The sequence below is a fragment of the Cygnus atratus genome, chromosome 7 (genome assembly GCF_013377495.2).
Source record: "Cygnus atratus isolate AKBS03 ecotype Queensland, Australia chromosome 7, CAtr_DNAZoo_HiC_assembly, whole genome shotgun sequence".
In the NCBI taxonomy this organism is placed as follows: Eukaryota; Metazoa; Chordata; class Aves; order Anseriformes; family Anatidae; genus Cygnus; species Cygnus atratus.
Window position 1 is genome coordinate 24,953,320 of NC_066368.1, and position 20,135 is coordinate 24,973,454.

The following is a 20,135-nucleotide window of genomic DNA, read 5'->3' on the forward strand; positions in this document are numbered from 1 at the left end:
GCTTCCTAAAAGAATCCAGATTGGTAGGGAAGAGATGTCAGGGTGCTGGGGGGCGTTAGTGCGGTCTGCGGGGTGCTGAGAGGGGGCCTTTTGGGGAAGCAAAGCGTGTTTTCCTCCTGAATCGGGGTGTTTATTCTGGATAAAGCGCACGCAGAGGGATGGCATCGCTTCTGAATCCAAAAAAAAATTCTATATAAAATCTGTTTTGAAGCTGCCCCTTGTGATGTTTTGCGGCTGAGGTCACTTCTGGCTGCGGGAGGTTTTGGTCTCCGTCTCTGCGTTGGTGAGCTCACGTTACTAAGTTTTGCAGGGAAGGAGGGAAAAACCTCAATAATTTTGGACCAAAAAGTAAACCAAAGCTATGAAGAAGCATTGGTGAAGAGAAAACATGCGGGTTTTTTTAGTGAATCCTGGTCTGGAGCTGCTCTGCTCCCCATTTTGGGGGGGAATTGTGTTTACACACGTGTGAAGTGGAACAAGAAATGCAGAGCATTCACCGAAAGAACATCAGTGAGAGCTGGAAGGAGCTGCTCCTCTCATCAGAAAGAGGCAGTAGGCATTATTTTTGGAGCAATTTAAATTTCCTGAGTGCTTATTTAGAAAGAAACATGGTCAGCTCGCCGTATTGCAGGCTTTTGGAAGGGAGATTAAGTCCGAGGCAAGCAGGCTGCCTCCGGGAGCGAGCGAGACTGCGAGCAGGGCTTTAATTTCGGCGCAGTACCGGCGTGATGGCACTGTTTGGAAGCTGCCCTTGCCACATCAAAGCAGCCCTGCGTTGCCCTGGCTGGTGCCGAAAGCAGTGCGGGAGCCAGCGGAGGGGTGATTACAGAGCAGCTCTTTCTTCCCATGGCTACAAAAGAAGAAACAACAGAGACCTGGATGCGGTTGTATGTGATGCGATGCCCTCCTCCTGGTGCTCAAACCACACGCCGCACGGGGAGGCGGTGGCTTTGGGACCGGAGTCGTGACCCTTGCACTCATGCAAAGAAATGTTTGTTTTTTCTTTTCTTTTTTTTATTATTTCGGAAAGAAGGACAAACCGGACCTGCAGGAGGTGGCAGGATGCAGCAGCATCCATCTGGAGGTATCTCCTGATGGCAGCAATGCCAAACCCCAGACCTGCCCCATCTCTGTTCTCTGCCCACTCTGTGCCTTCTCAACCTTTTTTTTTTTCCTCCCCTGCTAATCCAGCTTGCAGTTAGGAATACCTTTTATGTGCTCAAGACTTATGGTTCAGCCTGGATGTGTTATCAGCGCGGTGCCTGATAAGTTTGCTGCCTTGAAGCCCTGGGGAAGCGCCTGCTCAGGGTCGCTGCAATAGATTTACCTCCGGCTTCCCGGTGTGATTTTACTTACTCCTTAACCGAAAGGAATTACTTTCATCGCTGGAAAGAAAAATGCATGTCATAGCCAGCGTTGTCCGTAAAAACTCATGATGTCTCTCCCCGTTTTCATAAATTTATTCGTCGCTGCCTGGGTTTGCTGCTAGGAAAAGAGTGAACCTGGTGATCGGGGTGAGCTCAGAGCGAGTGGGAAAGGTGGAAGGGGAAGGAAGGAAGGTCTGGCTCGGTGGAGCTGATATCCTTATCTTGGCCACAGAGGTGGCTGGGCGTGATGGATAGGGGATGCGGAGCCATCGTCTCCCTGCGGGCTGGTCCCCATCCTTTTTGGGGTGCTGGGGGTCTCCACCACGGGTCACCACGCTGGCTGTGGCACTCCTGGAGCAGCCGTTGCCCAAAACCATAGCACAGGAGGGCAAACACCTGCATGATGCTGCCATCCTTGTGCCCTTAACGGGAGGGAGATGCAGGGCACCCGGCAGCCACTGAGGCAGGAGGAGGCTCCAGGTGGCTTTGGATGCCGAGGAGCAGTCTCATGTTCATCAATCAAAGTGCCTGTAGCTCCCCTTTCAAGCTGCAATAACCAGAGCTGAGAGTCAATCCATATCTATTTAAAGCACTTCAAGAAATAAAGATGCTAAATAAAAGCACAGTGGCCCTCTGCTCCCTTCCTGTGGCCAGGAGTTCGGGGACCAGCACCAGCAGCATCCCTGTCCCATGGGCACCTGCAGGAGGGTGGCAGCACTGGGGGGACACTCCTAAGGACACTTTATTAACATGTGCTTACATTTTTGCCTTGGTGAGGGGGTGACAGGCCGGCTCTGCAAGCCCTCTGCCATGCTAATGGGGGCTGCAGGCTGGCTCCACCTCGGGTGGTTTTTCCCTTCCCAAAGACAAGCCAGGGAACACTTGTGGAAGGGTGAAATGAAAAAGCCCATGGCGGTTTATTTTGAGGACAGCGTGTTTGCTTTCACATCGTGCCGGAGGGAATTGCTCTGCTACTGTCAGCAAATAAATAAAATAAGAGCTTTGTTTTAAATGAGGCTTTCTTCTGCTGGTTAATTAGGCGAGCTGGTACCTGCAGTTGCGCTGCCACGGCACCGACTGCACCGTGCGTGTCGGAGGCATATGGCTGGTGTCGGCAGCTCCCAAACTTCATCAGCCCCTTATTAGTGATTTTAAATATCCCTTTAATGGTGTACAACCCCCCTGGGGGTTCGGTGGCACCGGCAGAGGCTTTTTGAGCTGGCTGTATGTGAGCACGGCTGGGCTGCCTGTGGATGCACATACCTATGGCACTGGGTGCTGAGCGTGCTTATGCCATGTGGTGCTTTCCTGCAAGCGTGGGGCAAGGCTGGTGAGCAATATTTGCTTACAGGAACAACTCCTTGTGGCTTTTTTGGGACATTGGAGCATCATACACTGGTTGTGGAGGGTTGGGACGGAGCTGAGAGCATCAGGCTTTAGTGGTTGCTCATCTCTCGGTGCCCGTTGGCTCCTGGTGCTGCTCCAGGTCTTGCTTTTGGTGCCTCACGTCTGCACCCAGAGCTCTCCTCGTGCCCGTGCGGGGCTTGCGCTGGCTTGCACCGCTGCCTCCGCCGCCTCTGCCCTGGCGGGCGCGGGGGAAAATCCATTTTGGGGTTGTTTTCTGCCTGTTTTACCGGGTCTCCCCTTCCTGAGAGGGTGCAGCGAGCAGGGTCTGCGGGTGCCGCTGGGCTGGGACGTGGAGGAGGCTGGCACCGGGACGGCCACCGTGGGCCGAGCAGGGCTTCCCGCAGGAATGGGGCACGGCAGGCGGAAACCCAGCGCCTTGGCTTGGCTTTCTCCTCCCCTCCTTCCCTCCCTGCTCCCAGCCTGCTCCAAATTCCTGCACGGCCTGCGGGCAGCTCCGGTGCATGTCCCCGGGGCTGGGCAGAGGGGAGGATTTGCGGGGACTCATAATTTTTCCCCCCTCCGTCCTGCCGTAAAGGCCGCTCCGACCTCAAGGGGTCCCCAAGCTGTTAGAGATCTTTGAGTATTTTGGGATGCTCGCGGCCTGGGCGCCTTGGCTCGATGGGAAAGCAAAGCAGGGCGATTTTCCCCGGATAATTACAGGGCCCTTGCGCAAGGCCGGGTGGCGGGGAGCTTCCTCCGCCTGCAGCCATGCTGGGGCTGGGAATTTGGCTCTGTGCAACCCGCCTGTCACCCACCCCATCCCTTCCTCCCTCCTCTGGTCCGTGCACACGTGTGTGTGTGCACCCACTGGACGAGGTGTGGGGGGGGGTCTTCTTGCCTCCCCCCTTTCTCCCGAAGCTGTTGCAGGGGCTGCCCCCATCCCACATTCCTCGAGATAAGGATCCTGTCTGGCGCCGGGGTTTCAAATACGCTCCCTGATTATCAGCAGGCGCCGGGCTAGAGCCCCAGGCAGCAGATAAAGAGGGGAGGGAAGAGGAGAGGAGGCTCCCTGCATCCCTGCCCCGTTGCTCCCGCACCCTGGGATGCCACTTGCTGCCCCCGATGCGCTGAGAAAATTGTTAGCCCTGCTTGAAAGGGTGTTTTTTTTTTTTATAGTTTTTATTATTATTATTTTCTCTCTCTTGCCGACTGGCTCTACCAGACCGTCCGGCTCTCGCAGCCCAGCCATGGATGGGAGTGGGGAAGGTGAAGCTGTAATGAAAGGCAGCTGTGGGGCACGGCCCCAAGCCTGGGGCTGCGGCACAGCATGCCCAGGGCCATGCACAAACCCCTGCTCCGCGCGCTGCCTTTGGCATCCCACCCCCGGCGAGGGCAGGGAAAGGAGGATTTTCGCTTGCCTCTTGGCTGCGGGCCCTCACTGCCCTGGCTCATGTGGCTTAAAAAAGCAGAGAGCAGCCACGATGGTACCCCTGCGCCTTGGGCACCCTGGTGCGCCCGTCCCCCACCAACCCCAGTGTCTTTGGCGATGGATTTTGGAAGCCCCAGGACCAGATCTTGACCCGCTGACTCAGACAAGAAAAACAACAAAAAAACCCTCTTATCACCACCGTGTCCTGGCTGTGGCATCTCTGTGTGCCATTAAAACCCGGGCTGTCTCCTCTCTGCCAAGGAATTTGGAGGTGAAAGAAGGCGCTTATCTACCCCGGGGGCAAGCTGCTGGCTGGAATGCATCCCAAAGGCATTTCACTGCAGCCCCAACGCTGAGGTCTGGGGAGTTTTGCCCTCTCTCCCCCCTCTAAGCTTATAAATAAGAGCTCAGCACCCTGCTCCTGCCTTTATTCTCGGTGCTGCCAGCCCGGCTCTGCTGGGAAGTGCCTCCATCTCCAGGATGTGGAGCAGAGGAATGTGGTCCCTGTCCCAAAGGCAGCTTCTGGCCACCTTTTTCCATTAAAGACCCCAAACTCAGTGGGGTCTCACTTCCACCGGAATGCTCCCCAGTACATGGGGCCTCTCGTTTTCCCCTGTGATTTCCCTGAAGCTTCTTCATTAATTTTTGATGCTTTTCCTTGGGGGGGGGGTGAGCATTAGAAAGAAATGACCACCGTGGAAAAAAAAAAAAAAAGAGAAAAAAAAAAAGAGGTGTTTTTAGTGAGCAGAGAGAGAGAAGGAGGGGGGAAAAGGCTGAAATGTGATCGCTTTTTATGGCTTCCTGGAACTGCTTGGCTGGGGGCAGGTCGGGAGCAGATAGCCCCATGACGGTCTGCATCCTTGCATCTTTCCCTTTCAGGTCGTAAATATAAAACCACTACTTGAAAAACGAAAAGCTTGTGAAGCTGTCAGCGGGCTCCCCCTTGGAAGGTCATAAATGGGGCTCGGAGCGGCAGCTTTTTGCTCTCGTCCCGGCTGGGGGCCAGGCACCAGGACCCCCGTGGGGCTGTGGGGTGGGACGGGGACGCCGTGGGGTCGCCAGCCCCATTAGTGAGGGGAGCAAGATCCCATCCCTGCAGATTTGGTGTTCCCCATCCTTGTGCGTTCGTGGACCTTGGGGTTCCTCCTCCTGGCACCGTGGTGGCCCTCCATACCCAATCCTGCTCGGGGCTGGGGGTCCCTTATCTGCGGCAGGGTGGGCGCAGGATCAAGGCATCCCTGCTGGCTTGGTGCTGTGCCACCTTGCCTTCTCTCATCAAGCTTTGATGCCTCTGCTAGGGTGGTAAAAGCCATCCCCAGCTCTCAGCACCCTCAGGATCAATCCCTCGTGCCCAGACCTGGCACGTGTTGGTTTTTTTTTTTTTTTTTTTCCTTGGTTCCACCATGTGCTGAGAATGAAACTGCTCCCGTATTAACATCTAATTAGCAAAAACTTGTTTCGTGCCTGAAACAAGAGCAGAAAGAAAAGGGTGAGAAATTAAAGATGCAAAAGACCTGTTAGATCATCTGGCCCTTCCTCGGGGATTGTTTCTGCCATGTTTTGTCCAGTCTTGCTCAAAAGTCTCCAGGGCCATTACCGCTTCTCTCAGGAGGTGATTCCATTGTGCATTGAGGGACCAGGCGAAACCTTTAAAAATGTAAAAAGCTTCATACAATGGAGGTAGGAGAAACAGATTGAGTCATTGTATTGTTCTTTGTAATCAGCTTTGCCTTTCATTAATTTCCTCCCGCCCTCCTCCCCAAAGCCTGATTGAGGCTGGCACTCTCAAAGAGAAGCGGGGAAGCTGCACACGTGCCCAGCTCCGAGGCGCTGGGGCTGACTGTGCAGCAATGATGGGGGGAATTAATTGACTTTTCTAATTATTTACCCTTGAAACGGAGCCGTGGTGTCACTCGTGTAGCTGCTGGTCCTGTATGTCAGTGTGCATGTCTGAGATGGGGAGTGGGCAGTGGGTGCTGGATGCTGCGCAGCCCCTTCTGCGGTGTTGGTGCTGCCTTGTTGCGGAGCTGTTTGGTGTTTGGGGTGGGAAAGGGAAAGGAGAAAATAAAATAGCTCCAGCTTGGCGGTCCTGCGATGCTTGGGCAGTCCTGCGATGCTCAGAGCCCTGCACCGGGGCATCCTTTAATGCTCAGGGTGTCCTGCTGTGCTTGAAGACCCGTACCAGGGTGTCCCGCAGTGCTCGGGGCATCCTTTAAGGCTCAGGGTGCCCTGCGATGTTTGGGGTGTCCTGCAATGCTCAGAGCCCTGCACTGAGGCATCTTGCAATGCTCTGGACATCCTGAAATGCTCGAAACCCTGCACCAGGGCATCCTGCAATGCTCAGGACATCCTGCAATGCTTGAAACCCTGCACCAGGGCATCCTGCGATGCTTGTGGTATCTTGCAATGCTCCAAACCCTGCACCAGGGCATTCTCCAACTCTCGGAGCATCATGCAATGCTTGAAACCCCACACCAGGGCACCCTGCAAATCGCTCCCCAGGCAAGAGGAGCGGGGTGACGGGCCCAGCTTTCCCCCAGGAGCTCCCTTTCAAGGCAGGGGATCATGTTTGGGGTGCCAGGGCTGACTCAGAAGCATGTGAGCAGGTACGCGGAGCTGTGCCGGGGCTCAGCCTGCGGGGCAGCCGGGGCCAGATGTTTCCCAGATGTTGCTCACTTCCTGGCTGGCTCCTCGGCATTGGGCTTTTTATGTACTTGTTTGTTTTGGACTACAAACAAAATAAAAAGGGTTTTTATAACCCCGTTCCCAGGAGGCCGCGAGTTCAGGATGTAATCTGAAATCTATTCACTATTGTCTTGCTGCGTCTCCCTGCCCTCGGTGCCGTCCCCGGGCACGCACCGCTTTTGTTAAAACGCCTTTTTTCCCACATGACGTCTTTTCTTGACGGGCCGCCGGGCATTTTCCTTCGTGACCCCCCCTCCAGGGCTCAGGGGAGCTGTGGGAATATCCCTGGCTGGCTTGGGATGGAGGCAGGAGGAGGAAATCCCGTGGTTTTTTGGGCCCGTTCCACTCATCATTGTGCGGTTTTCTGAGGATGGGAAACTCATTGCACTGGTGGTGCCAAACCCAGCGGCCCCTTTGTATATTTGGGGAGGGATGGGGGGCTGAAAAAAAGGTTAAAATGTATGGATTCAAGGTGTTTGGATCAGGTGAATGCAGGGGTTTAAAAAAAAAACAAAAAACAAGGGGATTAGGGATGGCATTAGGTAAGGGAACGCTGTCAGCTCGTGGTTAGGGGGTGGGAAATAAATTTTAAAAATCCCTAAAAAATCCTGTGATTTCTGGGAAGTCGCCACCACTGCTGTGGGCAGCAGTAGTTGAGGATGAGCAGTTGAAGCCGTCCTCTCCTGGAAAGAAACTGGGGCAGAACTGGCTCCCCCTGGGGCTCGGGGCATCCTCTGGAAAAGCAGCCTGGCAAAAACCCGCAGCGAGATGTGCTCGAGGCCGGCAGCATCCCTCTGACGTGCGTGCGTTTGGCTCTCACTGCTCTCTTCTCACTTCCATTTTTATTTTTTCTCCCCCCCACCTGCGGGGTTAAGGCCCCTTTTCCTCTTTCCTTTCCCTCGCTCTTAATTGCCTGTTAAATAATTTAAATATTTAGGACCAAAGGGCTTCAATTATCCATTAATTTACATTAGTAATTTATATATCAGGCTGGATGGACGTGCTGGTAGCCTGATGGGTCCCCTGGGACGGGCAGGAGCCCTGCTGCAGTGCATTTTCCTGGAATGGGGGCTGCTCCTCCTTGCTTTTAAGGGCACAGGATGGAGCCCACAGCACCTGCAGGGCCCCCCAGGCACCAGATTTTAGAAGCTGGATATTTGCTCGCAGTGAATTTGTGGTGGACCCAGGTCGGGCCCCGCTGCTCCCGTAGCACTGCCTGCTATTTTTTTTTTTTTTTTTTTTTTGATTTATGGCTGCTGACAGCAAATCCCAGCCCGGTGGCATCAGGGGGACGTGGTGGGGTGCGTGCTGCCCTCACCTTTAAAGCAATTAGTGCAAATCACTCGTGGGAATGAGGGTGCCAAGGGGCCATGGCGCAAGAGGAGGGGGCCCGTGGCACAAGAGGATGAGGCTGGGGGGCTTTTTTCCCCTCTTTCCATCATTTTTTTTGCTCCTTGGCATGCATCAGCCTTCGTCCCCTGTCTCTCTGAGGACCTTTTTGGGTCGCCTTTGGAGGAGGCTGGTGGCGTAGGCTGCAGGAGCCCGGAGCCCCGGTTGGAACTGGGGGCAGGACAAAAGGAGGAAAGAGAAATTCAGCACCGGGAGAGTGGGGAGAAGAAAAGGTGGAAGGATTGCCAGGGCTGGCTTTGTGCAGCCAGCCTCCGCGGACAAATTGGGGAAGAAACAGTCAAAAGGTGGAAATTGCTGGCGGTGAGAAAGGAAGGAGCAGGCTCTGGGGTCCCATAGGCTTTAAGCACCCCTCTGGTTTGGTCCCAAACATCGTCAGGTTTTTTTGCTTTATTTTTTAAAGACTTAGTGCGAAATGACTGGAGATAACCTCCGGGAGGAGCAGAGTTGGAGGCTGGGAGCTGCTCCGCTACCTGTGCCTTGCTGCAGGGATTAAAGTTCAGCAGCGAGGGGATGGGGAATCCTCGGCCCTGAGCGAGCCCTGCTGAGGGCTTTCTTCTGGAACAGGGGCAGGGCTGGCATGGAAGGGGAGAGCAAAGTCTTAATATTTCATATTCTGCATCAGGGATTATTTCTTTTTATTTTTTTTCCCTCCAATCTCTTTCTATCCTTGCTCTCTCCCTCCCCCCTTTTTTCCTTCTGTTTGTCCCACATTGTCTCAGTGAAACGAGAAGGGAAGAAAAGGGCAGAGAAAGGACAAAAGCAGAATATTTCCATCCTCTGTTAATGCTTTTTTTCTTGATCAGGGCAACAAATCTGAAAGATTAAGGGCAACTTTAAAGGCCATTTAATAAAGGGGTCTTAACCAGCTGCTCTTTGACATTGCTCCCCCATTTGAATTTCTAGTTATCTGGGCGCATTGAATGAGCTGTTTTTTTCCTTTTTTTTTTTTTTTTTGCAGTAGGTTTTGTGTTTTTCCACCAGCAGCCTCACACCAAGGGAGCAGCCTTCCAGGAGGCTTTGGCTTCCCAGGGCTTTTGGGGAGCTGCTGGGGAGGAGAGGGCGGGTGCCAAAAAAAAAGGCACAACCAAGCAAAGTGAGCTCCTTCTTCTCCCTTTGCACCACTCCTCCAGCTGCCGAAACTCCTTGCTGTGCCTTGTTGGGCTGCTGCCATCCCTTCCCAGCTGGGGATTGGGATGCTCCAAGGGCAAAGCCCTGTGCCCTGTGCGTTCCCATGCTGGCCCCAGGAGGGTTTATTTGAAGCTGGGGCATCCCGTGGTGAATAACCAGGCTGGCAGCAGAGCATCCTTCTCCTCCTGCTTCTCCTCCTGGAGGAACACCTTGTGTCCCAGGTAGTTTCACAGTGCTGATTTTTTTAAATTGCTTTTTTTTTTTTTTTTTTTTTTTTTTTTTTTTATGCCCTAAGCAAACACGTTTGCCTCCGCATTTGCATGTCGAGAAAACCCATTGCAAAATGCCTGCCTCCGAATTGCCAGGCTCGAGTTGGAGTGCTGGGGAATTTACATTTTTAAATATGGATGTAATTTGTGTGAACAGGAAATCGCTTCCTGCCTGCAACTTGACTTCTCTGGGAGCTGGCATTTGGAAACTGCCTGGAGAGGAGACCTGTTGTGTGCATGCCCACCGTGGTCCTCCCGAGGAGAGCTTTCATCCTGCCCTTGATTCACCGCATCTCGAATTGATAATTCATAATTCTCTGGACTTTCTGGCATCAGTCGGGACAACAAGTCCCTCTTCATTCCCTGTTTTCCTTTCCCCTCTCTCTTTCCTCGCTGAAATTATTATTCTTTGCACAACGGGAAGGCAGCGCATGCCATACATGTGAATAACCAGCATATTGCCACGTTATCTGCTGCTGGCTTTTTTCCTTCTCCAAGCCAAAGCAAACAAATAAAGTCCATATAATTATTATATCCATTAAAAATAATGTCGCAGCTCGGTAAACAGAGCAGGCTGCACGAGGGGAGCGCGACAGTGGCATTAAAATAGCACAAAGCCAAGTGTCTGGGCCCCAATGAGAACCAGTGTAGATGAAATTTGGCGATAGTTTTCAAACATAACCCTGAAGGAAACGTGCGAAATAGCACAAAAGACTCGAGCACAATAGAGTGTAACGGGGATTTGCTACGTAATTCCTCCTTTTTTCCTTCTCCTTGGGTATTTTTGGGGAGGCGCGAGGCATCACAGGAAGCTGTCTCCGAGCTCACAGCGAGGGAAGTTTTGGGCACAGCCTCGTTATCATCATCTGGGGATGGAGGTTTTGGGATTCCTGTGCCTCGGGACCCTTGTAGCAGGGCTGTTTGGGTATGGAGGCTGCAGCAGCATGGGGATGCTCTCGTGGGATTTCCCCTAAAGGGGACCCTTTGCCAGAGCACGACCCATGAATTTTGCAAAAAAAAAAGAAGTGACGATTTCTGGTTGGAGAGGTGGTTTTGGTTCGATAAGGCTGTTGCATGCAAAGCAGGCCTGGTGCCGCCTGGCTCCTCCGTCCCACCCTTTTTCAGCCCAGACTTTGCTTTCTCTGGTTTTTCCCTCCCCTCCCTGCTTCCACATCCAGTCCTGTTTAATAAAGGTGCACAGCGCGGGCGTCCGTCTGCAGGCTTTTAATTTCGCTGGGAGAGGAATCTGCTTATTTTCTCCAAGGGTGTAATTAGGGCTGGCTGGGAGCACCCCCTCATTACTGCGCCCTCTGTAATTACAATATTTGCCTGCTGCGGGGAGCCGGCCGGTCTGGGGAGCTGCGCTGAAATGCTGGGGGCAGAGATGTCCCATGTCCCCTGTCCTGGGGCGCTGGCTGAAATAGAGGAGGGGAGGTGATGGGATGAAGCTGCCAAGCCCTGCTGCTCCGTGCTGGGGGGCACCGGTGTGTTGCCCCTGCTGGGTCCCCAGGGCTTGGATCTGCTGGTTTTGGGGGCAGCAAATGTGAGGCAAAAGGTGCAGAGCCGAGCACCCTGGCCATGGGTTGGATGCAATCGTGCCTCAAGTGTTGGGATTTCACGGGTTTGGGAGGAGTGTTGGACACCACGGGGATGTGGACAAGAGGTCGGGTGCCCGTGTTCCTTCTTTTTCCCTTCCCAAACCCTCCTTACCCAGATCTCCCCCTCGTGCGCCCCCAGTCTTGTATCCCGCTGGGGTCCCCCGCCCCGATTTGGGCTCCGTCCCATGGCAGGAGAGGTTAATGAGGTTAACGCAGGCTGCTGAGCTAACGAGCTCAGAGCTTTGCATCAGCACCTTGAAGGCGAGGGCTGTGAGGTCCTCATGGGACGTGGTGGCAGCCCTGCTGCGCCCTCCTCGCCTTGCTTGCCTCCGCTCGCCGCGGTTTGCGTCAGCCCCTGGTGATGCCAGAGGGTTTTTGGCTTTGCCTTTGGGACCATGCTGGTGTGCGTGCGGTGTGCGGGGTGTTTGGGGGGAGAGGGTGCTTTTTGGAGAAGTTCAGCTGCATTTTGCTGAGCCCATAATTGTCCCAGGAGGGCTTTCTGCGATGAGAAGCCCTTGGGAGCGGGCACTGCCCACCAGGTAGCCAGCCCGTGGCTCTGCATCTACCACCATCACCCTTCAAATCCTTTTGCTGTTACTTCATTTAAGCCTCAGGACACCCCCATGAGCCGGGCACCCCTGTTTAGATGGAGAAACCCAACAAAAACCCAGGCTCCCAGCTCCATGCTTAATTTTAGCATCATGTCCCTGCCACCCTGTGCGCCGGGGGTGACACCTGGCCCCTGCGATGGGCACTGGGCTTTGCTGCCACTAATGCTCCTGTAATCTCCCAAATATTTGCAGGGATAACAATTGCAGGAGAGAGGATTTTAATGCTTTCCTGCGGAGGTTCTCCCAGCTCGGGGGAATTGCTTTCTGGCCTCTCCATCCCTCCTGCCGTGCCTGTGGGGTGGTGGGAGGGGGTTGGTGCTGGCTTGGTGCCTCGCTGTGCAAGGTGCCGCTGGGGTCGGCGATCTTCTCGCATCGAGAGCGCTGGCTGCCAACATCTGCACGTAACTCCCCCGGGAGCAGATGCTGCGGATCATCCGGCTCAAGCCCGCGGGATTAAAACGTGTGATGAGGGAATGGGGGAGAGGAGGCCGGAGAGAAGTCAGTGACTGTTCTCCCCTCCTCCCTTTTCCAGCTCGCTGTTCCTCCTCCGCTTGGCATCAGGGCTTGGTCCCTCCTCCTCCTCCTCCTCCTCAAATCCCTCGGTGTGACCCGAGTGATACAGACCACCATACCCAGGCTGCCCCTGAACATCCTACAGCAGTGTTAGCATCCCAGGATTTCTCAGGATGCAACAGGTGTCAAACAACTTGGGGAAACGTGAACGCAGCACTTAGGGGACGGCATGGCTTTGTCTCGCTCCTCACCTCCCTGGCTATCCCCAGGGACACAGGGAGCCCTTGCGGGTGTCCATCGAGCCCTTACAAGCTCTCCAGGGCCTCTTTTCACAGCGGGGTCAGGCAGGCATGAGGACCCTGTTTACAGGAGCCTCATGACTTTTTATTGCCCCCCAGAAAGCCTCTGGATTGCCCAACGTGGCAGAAAATGCCAAGCGGCACCTTGGGGTGTGTGTCATGTCCCATGGGCTTTTCTTCTCCTCACCCTGGCTTTTCTCTCCTTTCTCTGTGACTTTTCTCCCCTTTCTGGGCTGTTTTCACCCTGATTTTTTGCTGAGAGGAGGTTTGCAGCAGCAGGTGCAAGGATTTAGCAGGAAATCCTCGCTGCGATGAAGGTGCTCGTGTCTGCCAGTGGGTACCGGTTCCTGGAACCACTTCAAGCCACTGTCCCTTTGGGAAATACCGAGTGGCTTGGGGAAAAAAGCACCCACTTTTCACCCACTAAAACTCACATAGCCTCAAGTGCCTGCGTCCCCATCCTCCGAGTGCACGTGGTTCATGATTGTTTGCAGCACAGAAGGTCCTGATGTGCTCTGTAGCCTTTAGGAAACGGGTACGGTGCTCAAGTGGTGGCTCAAGCATGCCACATAGCTGAGCCATGGGTCCTGAGCTTTGTAGGATGTTGGGATGATGATAATCTGGGAATTCTGCCCCAAAAAAGGGAGGTGGGAGACAAGTGCCCACCCAGAGTGAAGGGAAGGCGGCAGGTGGGAACTCCCAAAAACCCAGGCAGGAGCACTTGGGGGTGCCGGGGGAACCACCCTGGCACCACAATGGTGATGTTTGGAGGATGCTCTGCACACATCCCCAGCCACCAAGCCCTGGATCCGGCTCTGCAGGATGTGCACACACTGCAGGAGCATAGTGTGACTGAGGAGAGGTTTTCACACAAGCCCTTGAGTTGAGTTTTGTTGGCTGCCTCTCTTGCCAGCCCTGTGGATTAACTCCTGCCTGCCCCCTTTGCCAGGAAATTTAGGTTTATGGCACCAGAACGGTTTACAAGAAAAAAAAAATGTGCAACAACAGCTTGGCAGATGCAAAATTGAGTTGTAAATGGGAAAAAAAGAGGTGGTGTTTGCTGCTCTGATACAGTGCCTCCTCAATGCCCTGCATCCCGTGCAAGTGGTGGGGTGCCGAGAAAATCACAGCCCAGCGAGCGAAATTGGGGAGGGAATGGCCGGAGAGGTGGGGAAGAGCCAGGGAGACAGGAATTAGCCCCGAGTTTAATTCATTGTTTCCAAAAGAGCAGTTAATGGATTATGACGAATGTCCTACTGCTCTCCCGTAGCGCTGCGTTAAATGGAAATGGAAAGTCAATTTTCCTAAATGGATTTTAAACGACTGACCTCGCGTGGTTTTTTTTCCCTCGCTCGCTGGTTTTTGCTCGGGAGGCAGTTTGGGCACCTCCGTTCCTTGGCACGTGGGGCTTCCTCCTCCTCCTGCTGCCATCTCACGCGGCTTCCCAGGCTCTCCGAGCCCCCTTGCCAAAGGGCGACGAAGGGAGTGGGCTTGTTTCTGCCGCGCCAGCTCTTGGAGATGTTCTCACGGGCTGGTGATGCTGTTTGCTGCAGTGCCTGGCGCTGGGAATTAGAGCTGCAGGAGAGGAGAGTAGGCTCCTTAACTCTTTGCGATGTAAGGAAGAGCCTCGCTGTGCAACCTAAAAGCTTGCCAGGTGCCCACAAGCGGCAGGTTAAGCAATAACACCCCGATGTGCGTGCGCCCCACTGTATCCGCGTGGTTTTTATCTGGCCGGTGATGTTTGGGGTCGGCAGGGTACCCAGGGAGGATGCTCCCCACCTAGCAGAGATCTGCTTTCCCCTGGGGAGCCTCCAGCCCGCTTGTGCTGCTCTGAGCATCCTCGGGGAGGTGCTGGGGTACGATGGGTCTGACTCCCCTGTGTGCTTGCCCCGCAGGGCTGGAGTACAGCGACGTGCTGCCCGACTCCTTCCCCTCGGCCCCGGCGGAGACGCTGCCCCACTTCCTGCTGGAGCCGCAGGACGCCTACATTGTGAAGAACAAGCCCGTGGAGCTCGTCTGCAGGGCCAACCCCGCCACCCAGATCTACTTCAAGTGCAACGGGGAGTGGGTCAACCAGAACGACCACGTCACCAAGGAGGACCTGGACGAGGTCACGGGTGAGCGCAAGCACCCCAGCACCCCTCCCGCCTGCCTGTCCCCTCTTTTTCCAGGTTTTTCTGCCCTTTTTTTATCCCCTCGGGGCTCTCTGACTGGTGGGGCTGTGGGCCAGGAGCTGGGTAGGTGTTTGGGATCTGTCCTGGGGCTGGAGGATGCCTCCTGCTCCTCCTCCTCCTATCCGCACAGCCCGATGTCTCTCACCCCAAATGGCATCGCTCTTTTATGGGACTGTAACAGGCTGACTTGCTGTCCTCTGACCTCACCCAGGAGACTTTCTCAATCTCCTTCCTCCTTCCCAGGTTTCGTTTTTCCACTGCACCTCCATGCTGGGGATTATTCTCCTCCAGCAGACCTCTTTCCCATTCGTTTTAGCATTCCCAGGGGGCCGCAGCCCCACGAAGTAACTTTAATACGTTTCCCACCTCCTTGGTCCACGCACAACTTTTTTCTCTTATCATCTGAGAGCCTTAAAAGAGGAGCTGCCCCTCTGGACCAGGGGTGGAGGCACCATGAACACAATGCCCCCATCCCACGCTGCTGTCCCTGCACAGAAGCAGTTCCCTGGGGAACTTGAGGGCTGGCGGTTAGCTCCGCTGTGCTGTCTTCTCCCCATGGGGAGGTGCTTTTTGGGGGCACGGCTAGCCCCAGGGGTCTTTGGGGTAGCAGCACGAGGATGATGAGGTTTAGGGCATGTGGGAAGCTTCTGCCTTGCAGCAGTACCTCTGGTGTTGGATGGCAAAGCACTGCTGGAGGGCAAAGCCGGTGCCCGGTGGTGACCGAGCTGCTCTCCGAGGGGCCATTTATTTATAACATCTTCAAGGCAAAGGAGCAGGGGCTTAGGGGAAGAGCATTGAGGAGTAAAACATGCTGGAGAAACCAGCTTCAAGGGAGCGTGCGGGCAGTTTGGGGAGAAAAACACAAGTTCTTCGTCCAGATTTCAAAGCTGCTGTTGCTGCTACCGGTGAAAAACTTGACAGTAACTTCAGTGCAGAGGTGGTGCCATGCGTGTAAAAAATACGCAGGCTCGGGCACATGTGCCCAGTAGCTACCCTGAGGAAAGGAGCTGGAACCAAAGCGGTTTGCTGCTCTGAAAATCTGCATTTGCAGTGTGCTGTTGGGAGGGAAAGCTGCTGCAAGGGGCACGGGGGGAGATGGCCACAGAGCGGTGGCGGATGAGCGCGGTTAGATGTCCGCGGCTTTTCAGCGTCTTCGGTTAAAACCTTGGAAAAAGGGACCCTTAAAAAAAATATTAACTTTTAAGATGGCGTGTCTTGAATGAAGCAGGCTCTGTAGGGCTCTGACTGCATCTGATCCAAAGCTTTTCATGCGGAAGAAAGCAAAAATAGGCCAAGTCAGAGAGGATAACTCAGCCGGATGAGTAGGGACCATTTGGAAAAGCAGCCGTGTTTGGATGCGTGTAAGCTGTTTAAGTAGTCACTCTGTGATTCATAAGCTCATCCTACAATTTTGGGGGTAGGGCATCTTCACTTGCAGTGCTTACAGAGGCAGCAGAGCCCCGGCAGGTTCCCTTTCCGCTTTTCCTTATCCTCTTGGCTGGGGCTTTCAGACGAGACGAGAGGTTTTAGAGCATCTCTTTGGAGGTCTGGGTCTTTCTGAGAGCCCCGATTCTTCCAAGAGCACTTGGCCTGATGCCTTTTTCTTTTTTTTTTTTTTTTTTTTCCATTAATAGTGGCAAAATAAGTGATATTTCCTTGGTGCATGTCTGTCAGGAAGGTGGCAGGGAGACAGTAATTGCTCCTCACAGCGCTGGGAGCGAGCTAAGGAAATTACAGCCAGGGAGCATGCAGCCACGTCATGAGGGGTCGATGCTTCATGGAAACCTCATCATCCTCAGATGGTTTCCAAAGCCCTGGGGACCGTGTCCTGGATGCTTTGGTGTCACCTCTGTCCCTTTGTCCCCTCACAGGGCTGCTGGTGCGGGAGGTGCAGATCGAGGTCTCCCGGCAGCAGGTGGAGGAGCTCTTCGGCCTAGAGGACTACTGGTGCCAGTGCGTGGCCTGGAGCTCGGCGGGCACCACCAAGAGCCGCAGGGCGTACGTCCGCATTGCGTGTAAGTGCCCGGTCCGTGCGGTGGGCATCATCCCTCCTGCCTGGGCGAGGGGCTGTGGCACCGGCTGGGTTAATGCTGCTTCACCCATCCGCCTGCTCAGCTCTTCCTGGTGCTTTATTATGGGTAATAACCCGGTGGTTAGCACCTTGTGCCGTTTCCCTGAATCAGCGGCTCCGCGTCCCCGGAGTCCCCGCTGTCATCTGTCACTTCTCTAAGCCGCTGTTTGTGGGTGTCAGCCTGATTAAGGGTGAGTTAATCAGGCTGTTACCCGGCTCAACTTGCTCTCGGAGCAAACGAGATGGCAAAGCTATAGGGGAACAGCCAGGCTTCCCGAGTGGTAAACAGATTTCGCTGTTAGAGGGCTAATAATCCGGCATGCTATCCAAAACGGAGGTGGCTGGTGAATCAGCTACGTTGCTGACGTCCCCGGAGGATTTAGTCTCAACAAGGAAAATGTTACCCAGCACAGAGCTGGCCACCAAGGAAACCCTTTTTTCCCCAAGCTGGCCCCAGCTGAGCGTAGCTCAGATGAGATGAAGCAGTTTAAGACATCTCCTGTATCTCCAGCATCCTGTAACAGGAGCTCCCTGAGCGTGGCGCACTCTGCCGTGCCATAAATCAGCCTCTTTCCCTAATGCTGTCCATGCAGTTCCTGCTAACAAGCTTTTCAGCTTCACGCCCTTCCAGTTCCTTCGTACCTGGTCATTTGGATCAAAGCCTTATGTGTGGCACTGCCTAACATACCGGTGCCACGTCCCGCTGGAAATATGATGAGTTAAAACGAGGCTTGCATCATGGGCTGGACGCACAGCGTGGCCTGTATTTAGGGTGTACTAACAGCCGGTGTGGGCAAGGCGTGGGATCACCGTGCTGGTGTCCCCTGGAAGGCACAGGGGTGGGCAGCTCCCGAATTCGTGGTGCCCTGCACCAGCAGGAGCCCCAGCTTTTGGGTGCCAGAGCGGAGGATTGCAGCACCACCTAGTGATGCAGGGGGGCTCCTGCTCCTCCCAGAGCCCTGAAACCTGGGAAATTGCTTTGGTGCATGCATGGGAGCCCCGCAGTCATGCAAATCCCACTGCCCCTCTCCAACAAAGTGTCCCAAATGCACTTTGGGAAGTTGGCAATTTGGCCCCATCCTCCCAGGCTGTGTTTCCCTGCGTGTGCGCACTGATGCTCTCCCCCTCCGAGGTTTTGTGGGTGCCCTGTTTCTGCCACCTGCTGGTAACCGCTGGGTTTCCCCCTCTCCTCCAGACCTGCGGAAGAACTTTGACCAGGAGCCGCTGGGCAAGGAGGTGCCGCTGGAGCATGAGGTGCTGCTGCAGTGCCGGCCCCCCGAGGGGGTGCCGCAGGCGGAGGTGAGTGCACAGCCTGGAGAAACCCCACAAGGGAAGCCCAAAAAATGGAGAGATCTGGGGAGAGATGAGCCAGGTCCTTGCAGATGGCTTGCAGCTGTGCATTGAGACTGCCAGCTCGCGTTATTCAGCAGGGTTGATTATTTGGTTCTGGCTTCGAACAATGCACGTAACCTCAGCACGCACTCAGCCCATTTCTCCCTTGCCCCCTGGTGTGCTGGTAACCCATCAGCGGCCAGCTCTCACAGAGAGGAGGAGGTACCCAGTGGCTTCTCTGAGAAGCCACAGCCTTGGCCAACGCAGCAATGAAGATGAGGAGGTCTTTGGACCTGATCCGGGCGGGGTTGCTCTCTCCATCAGGCCCCCCAAGTCTGCTGTTTGTCCTTGCTCGTGCCCACGTGGTGATGTTATCGGCTCACACCTATCCCAAATGGCCCCGTTAAGCACAGCCCAGAAACTAATGGGCAGCCCTGCTACTGAGTGCTGCACCCTGCACTGCCACCCATTGATGGCGCAACTCGTCTGGGGTCAGCTAGCCCCAGGAAGTCCATGGAAGTGGCCGTGCAACACGAGCAAAGAGCTGCTGGACTTGGCATGCTCTTTGTGCCCACGCAGACCTCTTGTGCCCTGTTGGCACCAAGGGATTTCAGCAAGCATTGAAGCAGCTGGGTCCTGGCTTAATTTTGGGCCCTTTGGTGTGACCATCCTGGTGGGGGAAGCATGTGGGATGGGCATTTCCACTACACCTACGATGTGCTTTTCCTGGCCAAGTTCCTGCTCAGCTTAATCACCATCCTCCCCCGCGTCCTCCCCCCATCCCGCCCTTTCCGCTTGCCAGGTGGAGTGGCTGAGGAACGAGGATGTCATCGATCCCACCCAGGACACCAACTTCCTCATCACCATCGACCACAACCTCATCATCAAGCAGGCCCGCCTCCTGGACACTGCCAATTACACCTGCATGGCCAAGAACATCGTGGCCAAGCGCCGCAGCACCACGGCTGCCGTCATTGTCTACGGTACTGACCCTCGCTATCAGGAAGGGGCAGTGTCTGCGACCCAGGGGGGTGAACCATATTTTTAGCTCCGTCTGCACCTTCCCTGCTGGGCTCTGTTGGCGTGGTCGCTGTGGCTTTGGGTGCCCCGTGTTGACGTGTCCCTCTCCTCCTGCAGTGAACGGGGGCTGGTCCACCTGGTCCGAGTGGTCTCCGTGCAACAACCGCTGCGGCCGAGGCTGGCAGAAGCGCACACGGACGTGCACCAACCCCGCACCGCTCAACGGTGGCTCCTTCTGCGATGGGCAGCCCTTCCAGAAAATAACCTGCACCACCCTCTGCCCAGGTAAGGGGCAATTCAGAAACCCAAGGTCCAAACCCCAGCTTCCACGGTCCCACCATGCTCCTGCTCCCCAAGGAGAGGGGCTCAGGAGCGGGCACCTTTCCACTGCTGGAGACGCTCGTTCCCCATCCTGGGGGGGCTGTACCGAAGCGTCCCCAGCCCGGTGTCTGTGTTTGGTGGCCTGCAGTGGATGGCGCATGGACGGAATGGAGCAAGTGGTCGGCCTGCAGCACCGAGTGCACCCACTGGCGCAGCCGCGAGTGCGCTGCCCCGGCCCCCCGCAACGGTGGCAAGGATTGCAGCGGCGTGCTGCTCGACTCCAAAAATTGCACCGATGGGCTCTGCCTGCACAGTGAGTGTCTGGGGAGGCTGAGGGGACAGGGGACAGTGGCCCCGAGGGGATGGTGGCCCAGAGAGGATAGTGGCCCTGCTCCTCTTGCTTCTGTGGTCCCCCCGGTGCGCGGGAAGGAGACATCAGTTTTGGTTGCAGCAAGGCTGTTGGCCTTCAGAAAGTGGTGATGGGCTCAGAGGGGGAGGATCAGTGTGTAAAAACGGCAAAAAATGGAAAGTCTTGGGTTGAAGGTCTCCAGGGTGGTGGGG

The 20,135-nt window shown here is 55.1% G+C and overlaps 1 protein-coding gene across 3 annotated transcripts in view; it reads left to right on the forward strand.

Annotated features, from left to right (window-relative positions):
• UNC5B (unc-5 netrin receptor B) overlaps positions 1–20,135 on the forward strand; it is a 38,817-nt gene that overhangs the window by 11,513 nt on the left and 7,169 nt on the right. For all 3 annotated transcript variants that reach the window (XM_050711940.1, XM_035537177.2, XM_035537171.2), the window contains exons 2-7: positions 14,552–14,773; positions 16,702–16,845; positions 18,097–18,200; positions 19,036–19,216; positions 19,371–19,538; positions 19,723–19,887. In XM_050711940.1, the coding sequence (XP_050567897.1) occupies positions 14,552–14,773; positions 16,702–16,845; positions 18,097–18,200; positions 19,036–19,216; positions 19,371–19,538; positions 19,723–19,887 (984 nt within the window). The remainder of the gene's footprint in view (positions 1–14,551; positions 14,774–16,701; positions 16,846–18,096; positions 18,201–19,035; positions 19,217–19,370; positions 19,539–19,722; positions 19,888–20,135) is intronic.